The 18,502-nt window shown below is 33.4% G+C and overlaps 1 protein-coding gene across 1 annotated transcript; it reads left to right on the forward strand.

The window, feature by feature from the left end:
- The first annotated feature begins 3,250 nt into the window (after window positions 1-3,250).
- LOC103026012 (uncharacterized) lies at window positions 3,251-18,223 on the forward strand. Its single transcript, XM_007230582.4, has 17 exons — window positions 3,251-3,354; window positions 3,530-3,677; window positions 3,770-3,874; window positions 4,126-4,218; window positions 4,398-4,454; window positions 5,476-5,559; window positions 6,309-6,401; window positions 6,665-6,760; window positions 8,937-9,029; window positions 12,605-12,691; window positions 13,201-13,299; window positions 13,553-13,702; window positions 15,096-15,194; window positions 15,283-15,375; window positions 17,000-17,086; window positions 17,447-17,536; window positions 17,681-18,223. The coding sequence occupies exons 1-17, from the start codon at window positions 3,306-3,308 to the stop codon at window positions 17,760-17,762; spliced, it is 1,605 nt and encodes a 534-aa protein (XP_007230644.3). The 5' UTR covers window positions 3,251-3,305; the 3' UTR covers window positions 17,763-18,223.
- The last annotated feature ends 279 nt before the right edge of the window (window positions 18,224-18,502 follow it).

Raw genomic sequence — 18,502 nt, forward strand, 5'->3', positions numbered from 1 at the left:
GCAGACGGTCCAGTCTAATCTGAGCACACAGTAGCTAAAAGTGTGAATCAACTGCACTATAAATATGTGAAGGTATGCTGTGCTATCTTCTCAGCAGTGCTGTAATGAGATTACTAGATACAGTTGAGTTTCTCTTCAATGATGAAGCATAACCCTGCTACTTGCTACTTACCGGCTGTGCAATAGCTGTTCAACTTTTTTTTTTTACAATACAAAATTTTCTTTGGTGGTGAAAGTGACGCAAGGCGGAGATACACTTCACCAAGGTAGACACCAGATAAATTCAAACAAGCCTATTTTCTCGAGCTGAAGACACAGACTCAGGTCAGGCAAAAAAAAAGTAACTGGAATTTACCTTAACAACACGAACTCCATCATCAATATCAGGTAAAAAACCCTTGCATAATTGCTCAGTAGACCCTGTTCAACTATAGAGTCTAGGGTTCAACAACATTTTTTTTTTTTGCCATAACAGAGTATTTACTTAGAACAACTTTTCACAAGAAACTAAAATAATTTTAGCTGAAGCAATTAGTTTGCTATAGTTTATGGTGCAGTTCAATGTTTTTTGTTTATCTGACTTAAAAATTACATTAAGGAGAACGATTTTGAGTTTTGTTTTTTACATTGTATATATTTAACGTGTAAATGTAATTCTTGTCCGAGTATTCACATTGTTGTTGTTTAGCCAGTTTATGTTTATAGGTCTGATTGATTTACTGTCCATTACTGTCATCATGCTGTCAAGGCAGTCTAATCAACCTGTCTTTTTTATTATACTCCTTCTGTCAAGAATAGTAATATTTACTAAATGTTTCCCCTATTAAAATTACTACATTTACTCTTGCCACAAATTTTTGACTAATCCAGTCTGTCTCAATTGTGGCCCTGGCAGCCGACCGTCATTGCCACTCTGCACATTTAGTGTTTGCCTTCTCCCAGTGCACCAGATTCAACAAATCAGCTCTCATTAACAAGCCCTGTCAGAGCTGCAGAGGTGTGCAGAGCCTGAAAAAATATACAGGACATGCTTTGTGTGAATGCAGTTTTTTTTCTTATTTCACTGCACAGCACTGCAATTTGTTAGGCAATCATCTTTGGTCTAGGGTTTTATTTGGTCTGTTTATCTTGGTCTGTTTACATTCGTAAAGTTTATGTTGGTCAGTCTAAAGGTTGTTTAAAGGGACTCAATACTGAATGTTGGCCAGCCAAGCTTTTAGTGTCTGTTTTCCAGCTTTTTTCAAAGATCTAATTATGTAGAAACATTAAAACAACAGCAAAAGAACAGTTCTAATTTCAGTAGACAAGTTCATCTGTGTATACAGTGTCATAGCATGCCTTATAAACTCTATGAACTCCAATTGAATTGTGATCAGTGTTATTTAAAGAAACATACAGAACCACAGCTAGCAGTCAAAGTGAAAATTTCAGGTATAGCTTGGTGGGTTTGTAAGTAGTTACTGGATCTGATACAGTATGAGGGTGTGAGTTTGCCTTCGTCTGTAATTTTTTTTTTCCTTCATGTGAAATCTGAAATATAACACTGCCAGCGTTTAGTCACATCTCACCCCTAAGTGCTCTTTTTTAAAACGGACCTGCACTACACACCCAATACCAGCACTACTGCTATACTTGCACTGTCATACACACTTTAATTCCCCAAGAACTGTAAACTTTAAGTACTTTACGCACTTATTGTCCTCACCAGCCTTAAGCTATATACCATATTTGCACTAATGTTATAATGTTATACGGGCTATTTACATTGTCATTCCATCTCAATCACCATCACTACTGCACTATTGTCTTCCATCTTGCGTATGTCTCTTGTGTCCTTGTTGTATTGTACATATAGTGTCTCCCATTCTTTTATATTATATATCTTATTTCACCCCCCACCACTATTGCACTTTGTTTTCTGTCTCATGTATGCCTATTTAAGTTCCTGCTGTATTGTAGAGTGTCTCCCATTATTTCTTTTATTATATCCATTATCTGTACTTGCTGTAAAATTTGGGAAGGAGAGTAATGTAATTTCAATTCTCTGTATGCTTCTTTTTTTTTAAGCTCACTCTGCACAAGGTGTGTCCTGATGCTAATTGCTATCTTACACTCCGACCAACAGACAACTTTCATGCCTTATGCCTGTATCAAATAAATAGCAATGGAGCATGTGAATATATCTACACTGATGGGCATGGTTGTCTAAAAGAAAGGTGTGTTCAGGTGCATTTCTGGCGTTCATTGCTATCTTGGCAATGGAAAACAGAGATGTGCCAACAGTCAACTGTCAGACATGTCAAAAAGATGTGCAGCAGTGCACAAATGCAACTTGTACATTAACACTAAACAGAATACTGATTGAATTATGTCACATTACAGCCAAAACACACCTCTGATCATTTGAGAGAATTAGCTGTGCAAGGCTTACTTTTCCCGTCGTTACTATAGCAAAGACACACTAACACAATATTTCAGCTCTGAATTAGTGGAAACTAATAGATTTAAGGATTTTTGTAATATGTAACTGAACATTGTAATGACTAATTGAAAAATGATTTCTTAATATAGGTCAGATATAATGCTATCTTTTTTTTTTTGCTTGTCTGATTGTTCCCTTTTAGCATCTGACATAACTAGGAATTATTGGCTGAGTAAATTGATGATAAGTGTATTCAAACATTTATTCTGCACTAATGTTTAAAGAGTAGTGGTGTCTTGATATAGTAGAGATGTTTTTTATATCCACTTTTACGTTTTTGCTTTATTGATCAGCCGATGTCCTCTGTGATTCAGCATGTTGTGTTTAGTTTTGGAAATAGGTCGAGCTCTCAGCTTGTGTACATATTGACTGTAGTTACTTCAACCTGTGATTGTGCCATAAAATAACTCTATTTGAATTTATATGAAATAAGTTCACTGTAATTAGTCAATGTCCTCAAAAGATGAGAACCTGTGTTTTACATTCTTTATCACTGACTTTATTTATCTTCTGCAATAATTTAACTTTTAGTCTGATTTAGATTTCTGGTGATGTTATCTCAGCATGTCAGTTTATGGAAGTCTGACAATTATTTGTAAACTCTTATCAGATACTTGTTTGCCTGTGTGGAGCAACATGACCAGACCAGACTATAAGAACTCTTTTACCTTATAGTGTGTGTGCAGCATGGGGTTAAACTCAGCAAATATTACGTAATCTGACTGAGCTGTTTACTAATAGTTCAAGGCTTTAAATACTCAAGGCTTTAGTATTCAGCAGTCTAAGTTGATTCTGCAAAACTTTTTCAGTCAAGTTCTTTAATATGAAGAAGCTCTTGATCATCGTAGCCCTCGTGGGACTCTTATCTTCTGGTAGGTTAACTTATATTTATGTCAATGTATAAAGATTGAAAGACAATTTTCCAAAGGACTTTACAAACAGATTAAACAGGCTGATTTTATATGTTTCAAATGATGTTAAATGACTTTTGTAGGAATGTTGATGTTAAATGAAGGATGTTTAATATCTGAATTTGTCTGTCTAAAGGAGCCGAGAGCTTTAAGGTTTCACAGAAGGATTATGAGAACATTGATCGAATGTTGGAATTTGGGGTTCAGGTTTTCTTGAACTGTTTGGACAAAGTTAAAGAGGCCACTGAGAAAATGATGAAAGATGATATGATAAGAACAAACAGGTAAAGAACAGCAAGAATCAAAATCCCACTGCATTTACTGGATTATGAGAAACATGATCATAAACATTTTTTTTTATTTAATTCTACTCCAGGATTGCAATTCAAAATAACTGGAATTCCTTCAAAGAGACAGCGAATAAAATCAGTGTTGAGGAAAGAGGTAAAGATGTCCAGGATGATTTAGTTGTAGCAGCACGGTGAGTCCAGCCTGTTAATAGTTACAATAAATAAAGTTAAAGCTTAACTAAATGCAGTGGTGCTTTTTGCAATGCACTCAATTGTAAAAAAAAAAAGAAAAAAGTTGAACTGATCTGTTTTTATTTTAATCTGTTTTATGTACATGGAAACTCTGTGTGTTTTTGACTGAATTTAAAATCTTTGGAAGGTTGAATATTTTAATGTTCATAATTCAATTAATTTTGTTATATATTCATTTAATTTCTCACAGCACTGTTCGAAGGCTGGTCCTCTTCTACAAGGATGATGTCAAAAACATGATCTATTCATTTGCAACAGAGAGGAATGTCCCGATATACCAACCGTAAGCTCTTTTTTCTAATCCATTTCTTCTGGTATAAACTATATAAAAGATCCATTTGCAAAAACAGATAAGGGCATGTTTAAAGAATAGCGCCGACTCTTTGTGACCAATTAGAACTAACTTTTTACTGCTTTTCTTCATCTCTCATGCTAATAATTCTGTCTCTTAATGCCTAACAGAGTTTTGAGCATGTTCAAAGGGACCATTGAAAAAGCAAAAGTGAATGAGGTCTGGGGGTAAGTATTTTTAAAATTATTTTGACTAACTGCAGGGTGAATTACCATAATGTGAGTAATGTCTGTTCTGGGCTAAATAACTAAAAGTCAGTTAAACTCTGGCTTAACCAAAGCTGTTATGGAATGTGATTAAATCTCATTACTTATAGATTAGCGTTCTATATGAAGATCACCCAAAGAACAGTACATAGCCTTTTGATTAAATTAATGTTACGGGTGTATTCTCCTTATATTCCTTATGGCGTAAAATATGTAAAATGTGTATACTCTTTTATTGCAGTATGACTTGCCAAAAAGTTTCCTAAAATAAGTCAGTTGGACAAACATGTGGAGTAAAGTACAGACTGTTCTATATGTTTACAAGGTGTTGGTGTTAAAAATGAATATTTTAGATATTAATGACGAAAGTCTTCAATAATAAAGTATTCAATAATGAGCAAAGGTGAATTTCTACACACTGTCCTAATTTATTTTAATTTAAATAAAATGCCTCTTTGCAGAAAAAAATCCTTCTTATTTTTAACTGAAAGAAAATGTATTTACAATTAACAGTTTCAACTGATGTCAAAAAGTAATGAAGAGCAAAAAATTAAATACAATCTTTGGCAGGTTAGCAACAATATGGTTTAAATCTATTACAGTATTTTGTATTTTTTAACAGCTGTATAATTGTAAGTGGCACAATTATTACAATTGTATTCAATATTGTATATTGAATATTTCTGACCTAAATAGGTTTTATTAAATGAATGAATGTGATTTATGTGTTTTTAAACTATTTATTAAAATAATAAAAATAACATTTTCTTCAGTTTTCCACTTTTTAAATAGAACTGCTTTGTTAATAGTGTGATCTGCTTTTTCTTTTTCGTGGACAGATCACACCCTGTAGATTTCACTGAATATTGATTCAATGTATTGACTATTCCAGAAATCTGAATTTTCTCACATAACCAGGTTTTCACAACAAGTTGTGTAATTGTTTTCAGTGACATCATATTTATCATTTTGTGTCTTATAGCTCTTTGGCTACAAACTATTTTCCTGATGCTCCACCGATTCAAAGTGAACCCTTGGAGTTTCTCTGTTACCTGCTCTCCACTAAGTAAACAAACATTCTACTACTCTGACATACTCTCACGGTTCATTAGGTACCATGTGCACTGTCCTTACCCATCAGGATCTGCACAATGTATCAGCCCAGCTCTATCCAAGACTTCAAAGGACAGATCTCACAAAAGTTACTGTTAAATACATTGATTATTTTGTGATTTTTTTCACCACAAGTACTTTAATTATTTTAGTGTTTTATTTATTTTAACTTACTGACCACTTTTTATAGAAACATGCCCAGCTGGCCACCAACGTCAACAGACATTAATTCCAGGTTGGATGTTGATTATGACGTCAGATGACAAAAATTCTAACAGTATTAGAATAACCTCTAATAGGTGCCTGCAGGGTGTTTATTGTAAAATTGTAGTGTACATCATTTTTAGTTTATGTTAGTCACTCTGTACCCCAGTTGACAACACCTACTCCTAAAAATGTTTCTCTTACAGACTGTTGCTAGAGGGTAGACCTCTGTTTTCACTTCACAAACAACTTGCAATAATTGTACATCTACAAAGTAGTGGTAAAAATGCACCAGTTTCAGAAATGTCTATTTAACTACGAGCTATGCGCACCAGTATCAGTAAACACACAGTGCTAATAGCATTAGTGTTAACACAAAGAATTAACTTTTATATTAGAAATATAAAAAAAAACACGGGATCATTTAAGAAACTGTTAAGAAACTAATAAGTAACAGATTCAAAGTTAAAAACTTGCCTTTTTCTTTACCTCCAACAGCGTGATGGAAACAGTCATTGTGAATGTTCTTAAGTATGGAGTGGATCTGATGTCAGAAATAAAAAAGATTGATTTTGATGAACTCTCTGAAAGGTAAGGAACTATGATTTAAATCACTGAATAATATATTACATATAATAACATATAATATACAGTCAGGTCCAAATGTATTAGAACAGTGGCACAATTTTTAAAATCTTTTTCTTTACACTCCTATTTAGCTTTTATTCAATGGGTTCAACAAATTTATTGTATATGCATGTGTTAGCACAGTAGTTGCACATTAAACGAATGGCACCATCACTGCATATTTGATGAGTCATGTTGTTTGTAAATATAATATCTGTTTTAAACAGGGTAAAGACTGTCTTAAATAATGTCCTTGAGAAGTTGGACGAATTTTATAGAATTGAGCGTGAGAAAGAAGATGATGATTTCCTTCTCAAAATAAGGTAAGCATTTTTATTTGATAAATATTTATTACATATTATAATATGTATATACTGTAGTGTTATAATGAAATTTAACACATAATAAAACTCAGATGTGAGAATTCCCAGTCCTACTGAATGACTGTTACAATCCCAGAACATGAAGAGATGACCACTGAGTCCAAGTTTACTGGAAAAATAGTTTCCCAATTACATATTTAATAAAATAAATAAATAGCGGTGTCAATCGTTAAAAAAAAAACTATCCGATTAATCACAACAGATTTCTGTGATTAACTGCAATTAATCACATTTGTTTTTCTTCAGACTTGGATATTCAAATGTAAACAAAATAAGTAATGTAAGAAATGTAAAATGCAATTATATGTATATTAGTGGTGTCAATTAAAATAGTAGTATATACATGTATGTTTGAGGAGAGATAAAAATCAACGCAGGGTGCTGGAATAAAGAATGCATGATAAATTGGACTGTAAAATTGGTTGTGAGAATTTCTGAATTTGAACTTAATTTGAATATTTAAAAAATATCAGAGATGAGGAGCAGTGGAGTGCAGGATATGAGTAAGAGGGAGAGAGAGATAGAACTCTAATCGGTCTGAGATGGAAGTCTGAATTGGAGTGTTACTGCTGGAAACCGTATGAGCGCGCCGTACAGTCGTTCAGCCAGAAAACGGCTGAAGTAGGAGTCAAACTTGGTGCCTTAAAAAAAATAGTAACACGTTACTGATTCCAAATTAACAGCCCTAAAAAAAAAAAAAAAAACATAAATGAAGAGGGACATTAACGGGTCAACACATAGTGTAATTATATCCTGACAGGTAAACACATTCACAACCCAAAGAAAGCAAGAGAGAGAAAGAGAGAGAGAGAAAGAAACAAAAAGGAAGGCAAGGGGGCGAGGCCTCCCCAAACCCAACGCAGACTTCATCCAAGCAGTTATACGTTTATATAAATGTACAGTAAATAGGATTAAACTCAACTGGATAGTATCTAGCAATTTGACTATCGTCAGCAGTTTCCAGTTAACAGATTGGGTAACAAAAACTTATCATGGTGTTGTTCAGCTCTGTGAACACAGGAATCAGTCCTTGTGTATCAAACAATCCTTAAATGACCTAAAGTCTATAAGAAGGTGAAACAGAAGAAAAGAGTAGATGGAAAGATTCTCTTCTAGCCTGTGTACGACTTTACGCCGTGTAGAACAACAGGCAGATTAGCTTCTCTGCTACTCAAGGGCACGTTCTTTTCACAGCTTTCGCTATTTATGAAAACATTTGGATCTTCCTGATTCCTGAAAAAGGTGCAAACATCCTCCAAGGCCTTGAGCCATTGTGAGACAGTAAAAAGAAAGTAAAGATCATAAAGCTAAATTATTAAGTAAACTAATAAAAAAAATAATATATGTATTTATGTATAAAACAATTAAAAAGATTAACTTTCAATGTAGACTTTCTCAGGGGTTCAGGATAGAAATGAATTCTAACTGGAAATTGGACTCTAACTGAAAGCACCAACTTTACCACACATTCCATATTCAACAACAACCCAGTGAATAACCATTACTTATAATAACCATTAGTGCTTTAAAAATGTTCTTGAATTATTGTGATAGGACACATTTATTTTACAGTATCTGCCAGTCAAAAGCCCTTTATTCTATCAATGCCCTGTGGATAAAATAAAGAGGTGAATAAAACAACCATCACATGCAGGAAACAATAATTCTGTCCAACAGAAAACAGTCTTTCTTTATTAATGCAAACAAGGTTTCGTCAAGATCACAGAAGAGTCAGTTAATATTGTGTTATTTTTACACACTAGGTTAAATTATTGTTATACATACTGCCAGTTCCTATTGGCAGAATTTATTACCTTTCATAAAAGACAAGACATATGACGATTAACTAACAGAAGATGATCGTGAATTAACCTTAGCTGGTGCTATTTAATCAGCAGAATTTGTTTAACATCATTATGCACAATGATTTACCAAACATACCATATCACTACTCATTATTATGAATGAAAGAACAACTTAATTTTGTGTTAGATGTTTAAAATAAAAGTGGAAATTAACAAACATTCAGCTATTCTTACGACAACCTGGTGTATATTATTACAAAACTAACAAGTCAGGCTAATGCTGCAATTTTGTCCTTTGTTTTACCCCACAGTACTATTGCTAAAACTGCCGTTTTTTACTGGGATCGATTTCTGAACTCTACAGACACACCTTTATTGGAGAAACAGTATGAAGAAATTAAAAGGTGAGTCATACTTTTAAAACACTGAAATCAGAAACAAACTTTACAATAGTGCATCGTACGTACCAATATTTTGTTCATTTGACCACAGACTTTGGATGGGACAATGACATTTACTCGTAAATTATTCACAATCACAATCATTACCACCCTCTAAACTGGTACTGCCTTCTATGACATATTCCCGGTACATATGTGACACTGTGATGCAAGGAATGTTAAATGCCTGCCCAAACTTGGAATTTTCCGTCAATCTGTCATCCACTATCAGATACCCTTAAACTTTAACAATTCTGAGATTTTGTCATGTCAGTGTAATTTTGCATTTATTTCTTCATTTATAGTTGCAGTCAGATGTTTATGTTCTTCATGGACATAAATGTCATGGTAAAATTTCAATAAAAAAATTAAATCTGTTTGTCTCTGATGCAGAATAATAAAAAATAAATAATAATAAAATAATAAATAAAATTAATAAGTGAAATGAATCACACAATTTACTTTTGGAAATCAGTACAGGGACAAAATATAAATACAGGTCATATATATATATATATATATATATATATATATATATATATATATATATATATATATATATATATATATATATATATATTTGACCTGTATTTATATTTTGTCCCTGTGCTAGTTGATAGGTGTCTAAAGTATAACTAAATAAAATTATAAGTGAGACAAGAGACAAAACAATAGTGCAATATAAGAGTATTACTACTAATGTATTATATAGTATAATATATATACATGCAATGGACTTTAACACTTATATAAAGCTGCTGGTAGATGATCTGTATAGATTGTTGGTTAATTGATGATTGGGGTAGTAGGGGTGGTAAATTCTGAGCAAGAATCATACCTAAAGAATCATAGACCAACGAGCCAGATGTGGAATTTATCAAAATCCCTCCCCCTCTTCACCCCAATCATCAATCATTCACCAATCATCAATCGCCCCAATCATCAATCATATATATACAGGTACATACATAAATGATATGCATATGTATTTATAAATATATATACAATTATTTATTATTTATTATTATTATATTAGTTATTTAAATCTGCACTCTGTGACCGCGAGGCAGCCCTCAGGGGCGGGGTTCTCCCTCCTCTGGTCTCTACTGCGCAGAATCAGGTGGCAGGATCGCCAGCATGGCGGAAGATTTTGGCTTCATTTTCATTGAATGAATGGGAACGGAGACACAACGCCCATCTTTTTTACAGTCTCTGGTAGGGCTGCTAAGAGACTGTATAAAAAAACAGTCCATTGGCGCCATCTGGGAGGGTTCATGTGTTACTGCACTAATGGGAATCGGTCTGCAGAGATTAAAATTAATTTTATATAAATGCGTGGTTGACATAAACAGTCCTCAATTGTTCCTCTGACCCTCCTTATCTGGTATTTGACCCCTTTCCTTGAATTTAATGAGCCTTTCCTATTTGCTAAATGTTTTTTAGAGCTGGTGGCATATACCTGTGGGTATTTATGCTTCAGCAGTGAACTGCTTCTTCTGCTTCTGTTGCCATCCTCTCAATTTAGTCATGCTTGTCTTTCTTGATGTTACTCTCGGGGCTCCTGATAACTTTGAAATACTTTTGCTGAACCTGGCCTGTGCTGACCCTTTTCCATTTCCTCAACTTTGAACTTCTACATCTCTGCCAAGATCCATTCCTTATGGCTGTTTCAAGTAGTTTATTGTCAATAATGCATATGTGCAGGACATACAGAGAATTAAAATTGTTACAGCAAACAACAAAGTGATAGTTTTCTAATGTATAACTAAAAAAGTATAAATGAGACAAGAGACAAAACAATAGTGCAATATAAAAGGTGTAGCAGTTACGTATAATGGGAAGAAGAACAGTATAAACAGTACCAGTACCAGTATAAACAGTCACGGACCACAGACTCTGTAATAAAACAAATAATGAAACATACCACTTTAAATAATACATTTTCCTGAATACTTTTATTTATACACCATTTTGCTTGACTATCTTTATCTATCTTTGACATTGTTGTGTAAACTAAGATTTTTCAAATTGATGTTTCATTTTATGATGTCTCTTAATATTAAACTGCTTAATTACGGCAACTTTTAGACTCTTTGGCCCGTTTTTCTGCGATACATCTGAACACCCCTTTTAGACTCTGGCCTGTTTTTTTGCACTACAACTGCACACCCTCTCCGCTTTTGGACTCTTTGGCCCATTTGTCTGTGCTACAACTTTACTCTCGCTGCTTTTAGACTCTTTGGCCTGTTTTTTTGCACTACATCTGCGCACCCTCTCCGCTTTTAGACTCTTTGGCCCATTTTTCTGTGCTACAACTGCGCACCCTCTCCGCATTTAGACTCTTTGGCCCGTTTCTGACACCTAGTGTTCAAACTTTGTATCTCACATTATAAAAACCTGCTTAACAGCAGGGCAACTTTTATTCTATTTCTAAAATACCTCGCAGGCCACTCCAAGAAAAGAAACGGGACGCAGTTTGGACACCCCTGAAGTAGAGGCTTTGTGTTATGGCTGGGGGGAGGTCTTGAGCTCATAATAAGACCTGATCCACTCCACCTCGGTTTGCCCCCATATAAATATTCAAAATAAAAGATTCAGGTTGTGCTTTGCCGGATTTTCCTCCGAGCTCCGGCTCTCTTTTCCATCCTGCTCTATCCACGAGTGCCGTTGTCCTGCCTGTGCTTTGGAGTGAGTTCTGAACAGCATAGCTGGCGCTCTCCTCCCTCTCTAGTTTCCCCTATCCCTCTCTCTCTATCGAGTCTATGGGAGTCAGGGCTGAGCGGCTCTCTGCTCTCTCTGTCCAGGGAATGTGTGTGTGTGTGTGTGTGTGTGTGTGTGTGTGTGTGTGTGTGTGTGTGTGTGTGTGTGTGTGTGAAGCGGCTACGAGGCTCGCAGTCGCTCACCTTTGTTCTCCCTCCCGCGATTTCTCTTCTCCCTAGGGGAATCGCCGCATTGTGCACAAACACCCCCATTCACCTCCTCATTTTGTTTTTAGGAAACCTTTTAAGTTATTATCCATTCTGTCTCATAAGGGGTGAGCCGCGCTTCCCGGCAGGCATTTGTTTCTCCTCCCATTTTCGGGTCTTTGTTTTCCGCCCATATACTATAATATGTATATACTATATATATATATATATATATATATATATATATATATATATATATATATATATATATATATATATATATATAGTATTATTATTATTATTATTAAACTACATATAATACTAATAATTATATATATTTATATTATTGTTATAATAATAATAATAATAATAATTATTATATTATTATTATTATTATTATTATTATTATTATTATTATTATTATTTCCCTTTTTTCTCTTGGGTTTACCTGCTTTGAGATCTACTGCTCTGCACTTGGGTTCTACAACTTTCTGGTCTGGAGAGCTGCTGCTCCCCACCCATTACACTTTGTAAAAGAACAGCATCTGATACATACTATTTGATCTACAACTTAACATTTACAGTAAAACAGAATACTGTTGTAAATGCAAACAACTCATTCTTTTCACACAGCAAACTACGTGACCAAAAGGTGGGGGAAACACTAGAAGAACTCCTAAAACCAATATTTGATTCTGAACCAGTAAAATCAGTTGTAGAGTAAGTTATTTTTCATTATTTTCATAAAATAAAATTTCAGTACTGGTTCTTTTTGTTATTACTGATTAGCAATACAATTAAAGCAATTAATATTTATCTAATTAGTTCAATCAGATGTGTTAAAGCATATATAAAGATGGATATAACTAGATTAATTATATTTAGTTTAGATTACATCTAATTTATTTCAAATATTATATGGTATTATATTCTTATTTTAATGTAATTATATTTAACTCAATGTTATTTAATCTGCTTTATTCATAATTGTATTAATTATTTTATGATGTTCATTAGTATGTTCGAGCAGACATTTCAGCATTTTAGAAACATATGGTGGTAACAATGATATGATTGAAATTATAATTACTAAATTATACATCATTATTTTAAGTCATGTTTGCAAAACACACAAAGGTCAAGATCATTCAGTATTATCTGTTTTTATCAGTTGTAAATATCTGAAGTGTTTAGATAATTATGTAACTTTAATTCTCTTATTTTTCCAGACTTCACTTTGATTTTTATCAGGAGTTTTATATTATGGCTGGCCTGACTACATATGTTTTGATCGTTGATGGTTCAGGCAGGGGTGTAAAGACTGTAAGGTAAACTTTTTGTTTAATAAACAAACATATATTATTTATTTACTTATTTTAGATGGATAAGAAAGAAGAACACATTAACTTCTTCTCTATATGTGATAATGTTCAATTTAGCCATATGTATTATAGTAACAGTAGATAATGATTTCTAAATTTTGGACATATTTTTTCACATATTAAAAAACAGAAAAAGAAAAAACATTCAAATGTTGATTTAAGTGCACAGTCATCTATTTTTCTGTTTAACATTTTACAGAATTGGGTTCATGTCTGCTGTAGTTAATTCATACCCCATTTATGAAAAACTTTGTGAAATGGGTGTGTTTTCTGCGATGAAAAAACAGTACTTAAGAGCTGTGGATGTTGCTGTTGCTCTGGCAGACACTGAAGAGTTTCAGGCTTTTAGGTAAGCACTAATTCTACTGATGCATATAAGATTGTGGTAAAAGCCACTGTTTTGACAAATACTCGCTTTTATACACAGTAAATGTCTTTGTGACTTCCCAGTTTTGAGCTACTTTTGTGCCAGTTCTAAGCCCAACTGCATGTGCCTCACGTGTGTAAGTTATAGCCGGATCAAACTTTAGTATAAAGTACTTGTTTAGATAGATAGCTGTCTATCCAGGCGGTCATATTGTGAAGTTTGTGGACGACACAGCAGTGGTTGGATGCATCACAAACAGTGGCCAGTAATGCCCACTCTCCCCCTGCACATTGGAGGATGTGAGGCAGAAGGGAAGTGGTCGACAGCTACAGGTACTTGGGTGTGCGCCTGAGTAACAACTTCACCTGGAGCAACAACACTTCCACTCTGGCACATTAGTGGCTCTACTTTTTTAGCTAAGAAGCTAATACACACTGGACTCTAGACATCTACCTCAAAATACAGGAAAAGAGTCACCTGCATCAGGAAGGAACCCACCCACCCAGCACACTCACTTTTTGTACCGCTCCTCTGGAGGCTGCGGAGCATCAAGTGCAAAACAACCAGACTGAGAAACAGCTTCATTCCAGAAGCTGTAAGACTCTTAAACTCTACCTAAACAAAACACTGCACTGACACTTTACAAGGACACTTACATATTCAAAACAACACTGACACTTTAGTCGCACTGAGACATTTTTACTGTTGCTGCCCTTCATTCATACTCGTTCATGCTGCGCTAACACTTTATAATAACTTTCATTAATATATTTTTAACTAATGATCAGTACATGTGAACAAAACAGTAGTTCATCAGAATTTGAATATTAGGAAATGCCCACACATGACACTTATTTATCAGTATGGATATTTATATTAAAAATCTTAGCAAATCATTAGTTCATTAGAATTTAAACATTAAAATATCGCTAATAAATGTGAATTTTAAACTAGGCAAATGTTTATCAATTGCAGTTTTTGTCGCCAATGCGTTTTACAGTAAGTATTTACAAATGTGATAGCAACTTTACTATATTAATACTATATTACTTTACTATATTTTTACTATATTAATGAAAGTTATTATAAAGAGTTATCCATGCTGCTATAGCAAAAGTTCCTTATGCGCTTGCACTCTGGATTTAACGTTGCTGCTACTTCCCTACTTTCATTTTATACTATGTGCATTTATCTTGTTATCTGTTTTATTCTTATTTTATATTTCATACTTATTTTATTTTATCTTATATAACAATTGCAGATTACAATTTCCTTCCACCTCAGATACCACATGTGATATGAATGATAATAAAGTCTCCTTAAATCCTTGAATCCATGAATTTGGATTTGATCATTTCCATTTCTTGTTATATAGAGAGGAGTATTATGAAAAATGGAAGTCATTCAGAGAGGAACTCAACAGACTTACTAATGAAGAGAGAAGACAACTGAATAATGTATTTCCACAGCTGCGGTAAGTTCACATTCACTATATGTGTTTTTTCTGGTTTGTGTAAAGTTAATATTGATTGCTGAGTGCACTTTTCTTATCTATTCCACAGGGCTTCTCTTCGAATGTTCCTGAACAAATCTGAAGAAATGGTCAACAAAATCAACGCAGAAATTGATGATAACACATTGACATCCCTGGGAATGTAAGAGCTTTACTACAATTACACACTACTTCATAGAGTCGTACTTGTTTCTATAAATGCTAAATATAAGCCAGTACTCATTACTTTGTTGGTTTTGAATACACAGACAACATTAAGAAACATCAAGGGTGGTACATCTTAGGGCAGGGCAATATGGATAAAAAATAATATCAATATTATTTTTTTGTCGAATGGTGTATATATCTCAATTTTTTCATCCCATAAAGTCAAAATGGTAAAAAACGCACTTCTAAGACAAAGGCAACATGTTCCAGACTTTATACAAGCACTTTTATCATTCAGTGCAGCATCCTGTATATTAAAGTAGCCTAGTCGTTCTAGCATTTAGTAGTTCTGATGATTTTATATCATAAACAACTGAAAGGCAGTTCTAAAAATAACACTAATCAATTATAAACAGATTTTTTAAATAAATGTTTTTCTTCCACTTCAAATTGCCTAAAACAAGGACAAAAAAAATAGTGTGCTTTTGGAAAGGTTTTAATTTTCTATAATTCTAGGCTAATTCAGTCTGTTCTCATACCAGTATAATAGAGATAATTGGTCAGTTCAGAATGGGCGTGTCTGCAGTAATGATCTGGGTTTAGTTCAGTAGTGAAGCTTCAGGCTGCTGCTGTTTATTAGCTGTATCTCAAAAGATGAGACATGTTGATGTTGAACTGCAGAATTTGCACAGATCTGATTGGCAGAGGAGAATCTTTGGTGATATTTACAGCACATGTGATTGGGCTGTGAGTTTCCTGCACCTGCAAAGCAATATCTTGGTCCAGACTCCTACTTTAGTGACCCGCCAGCAGTGCTGATTTTTTTCAAATAAAAAATGTGCAATTAAAGTATATGTTGTTTATTAGTGCAGTGATAAAGAATACTGAATGTACCCTTTGGTTGGTTAAATGCTACAATTTTGTACTTATTGCTGATAGGAAAGACTTTGTACTTCAGAGGGAACAAATCTGACCCTGTAAAGACCAATATTGTACCTTTGAAGGTACAATTATGAAGAGTGTACCTTTAAGTACAAAAAAGTACTCATATCGTACCTCTGTTTTTTAGAGTGTGGCCTAAATATGGGCTACGGGTCAAGGTGATACAAAACCAATTATCTCTGCAGTAAAATAAGTTATTTATATTTTGAAAATTCTGAGAGCTTTAGAGACTCATTGATAACACTAAGAGAAGCTGCCTGTTTACTCTTAATATACCTAATCATTTCAGAATTTCAGTTTTAAAAGGAATCAGCCACAAATTCTGCATGATTTACATAAAAACAAAAAAAATGAAATGAAAGATTTGGACAAAATGATGCATTTATTTTTAGAAAATATTCATTTTAAAATGTGAAAGATCAAAAAACATTTAATATATATTTTTTTATTCATTATATTTTGACACTTGCAGATTTACTTTAATATTTTTTTTAATTAACAACTAATTACAACTAAGATTCTTTTAGTAATGTTTCTTATCAAACATGACACCTTTATATGTAATATTTGAAAAGAAATCCTTAAGATATAGCTGTGTAATATCAAGCAGGAAATTGACAAAAATGCTGGTATGTTAAAGGGTTAATTGTAACGTATTTGTTTTGTTCATCATTCAGGAACTGGGCTTTTACAAGAAGCCTGTGCATTGAAAAACTACTGGACAATGGAGTCCTTACTCAGGATCGACTGGATGAAGCTGAAAGGTGTGTGAGAGGCAGAGTTACAAACATTAAGTTAAGAAAACACTGTTTTATAGATAGGTTTCCACTAAATTCAAAGTGAGCTAAAATAGTGTATACAAAGTTTTAATAAATTAGTTTAATATAAAATCATAAGTCCTTTCTGGAACTAACTTTGCAGTTTATAGTGTTTTATTGTACATTAAGACTGTCGTCAAGAATGAATTCACAGTACACAGCTGTACCTAAATTTAATAATAATTGTTTAACAGGATCTGAAATCTTTGAGAATGCTGGTTATCTATGGGTCCCAGAAGTTTAAAAAGAGAGTTTTTTTAAGTTTAAGAATAAATGTTTGTATTTATTTATTTTTATGGTTTACAGAATATTTCAAGATGGTATATCGGGATTCCTTGGCAAATATGAAGAGCTGACTCAAGGCATGGAAAAACAGAAGGTTGAAGATACATTTAAGTAAGATGTGTTTCAATATATGGGTATAGAACCAGTATACTTAACATATACAGCTTATATTTTATGTTCAACAGTCTTGGGTGGTTGTTGAAATCAAACTGAATGCAAAACACAATATTTATAACTTTAATGTGTTTGTTTTAGGGCTCTGCTCAAAGTGGTGATGGTGGGACTTAACCACATGTATACTTCACTAACTCAGACTTGGGACTTCGTAGCCATCTAATCAATCAGACAGGAAGTCCTCATTTAAAACGTATTTCTTTATTAAATAAAATGTATGCATTTTGTTAAAAACTGTTCTAGAAGGTTTCCAATATTTTTTAAGGCATGAACTAAGGGTAATACTGCATTTGGTATACTGTTTCAGGGAGACTAGTTTATGGTCTGTTTGAGTGCAAGAACAATTTTAAGTTTGTAGTAAAGAATATGAGTTTAATCTCATTACTTGTTCGGGCCTTAATCAATGATGTGAATTTGTACTTGCCTATATTGATTATGTATTGTTTCACTCAACAAAAAAAAAAAAAACTTTTTTCCTCTATTTTTGAACTGGATAATTGAACATAAGTTCAAAATAATAATACACAAAATTTATTTGTGTATATTTGTGTGTACAGTTCTTTGCAAAACAAAGAGATGCTTTGTTTTATTCCTTTGTGGTTGTAAATAAATGAATTGTCTGCATGTGTATAGTTTTTCAGGTTGGTTGTTAGCATAAAATAAATCAAATAAAATATTGTATAAAAAAGTATTTGCAAAAACAGATAATATATATATTTTTGATCAATTCTTTATTGAAAGCATACAGGTAATCCTCATGTACAATTCGTGAAAGGGAAATAAAAATAAAACCCATGCACAAACTTACAACTTATAATGCCTTTGACCCCTTTAAACCCTCCTCAAGGCGACACGAATATAAATATACATATATACACACATAAAAAAATGTAGACATATACA

Source organism: Astyanax mexicanus, chromosome 3 (assembly GCF_023375975.1).
Source record: "Astyanax mexicanus isolate ESR-SI-001 chromosome 3, AstMex3_surface, whole genome shotgun sequence".
In the NCBI taxonomy this organism is placed as follows: Eukaryota; Metazoa; Chordata; class Actinopteri; order Characiformes; family Acestrorhamphidae; genus Astyanax; species Astyanax mexicanus.

Excerpts from the sequence above, each read along its gene's own strand:
- LOC103026012 (XM_007230582.4), top strand. The coding sequence starts at position 3,306 with ATGAAGAAGCTCTTGATCATCGTAGCCCTCGTGGGACTCTTATCTTCT. Across the intron at positions 4,455-5,475 it reads AAAGTGAATGAGGTCTGGGG|CTCTTTGGCTACAAACTATT; the intron begins GTAAGTATTTTT and ends TGTGTCTTATAG. Across the intron at positions 15,376-16,999 it reads ACATTGACATCCCTGGGAAT|GAACTGGGCTTTTACAAGAA; the intron begins GTAAGAGCTTTA and ends TTCATCATTCAG.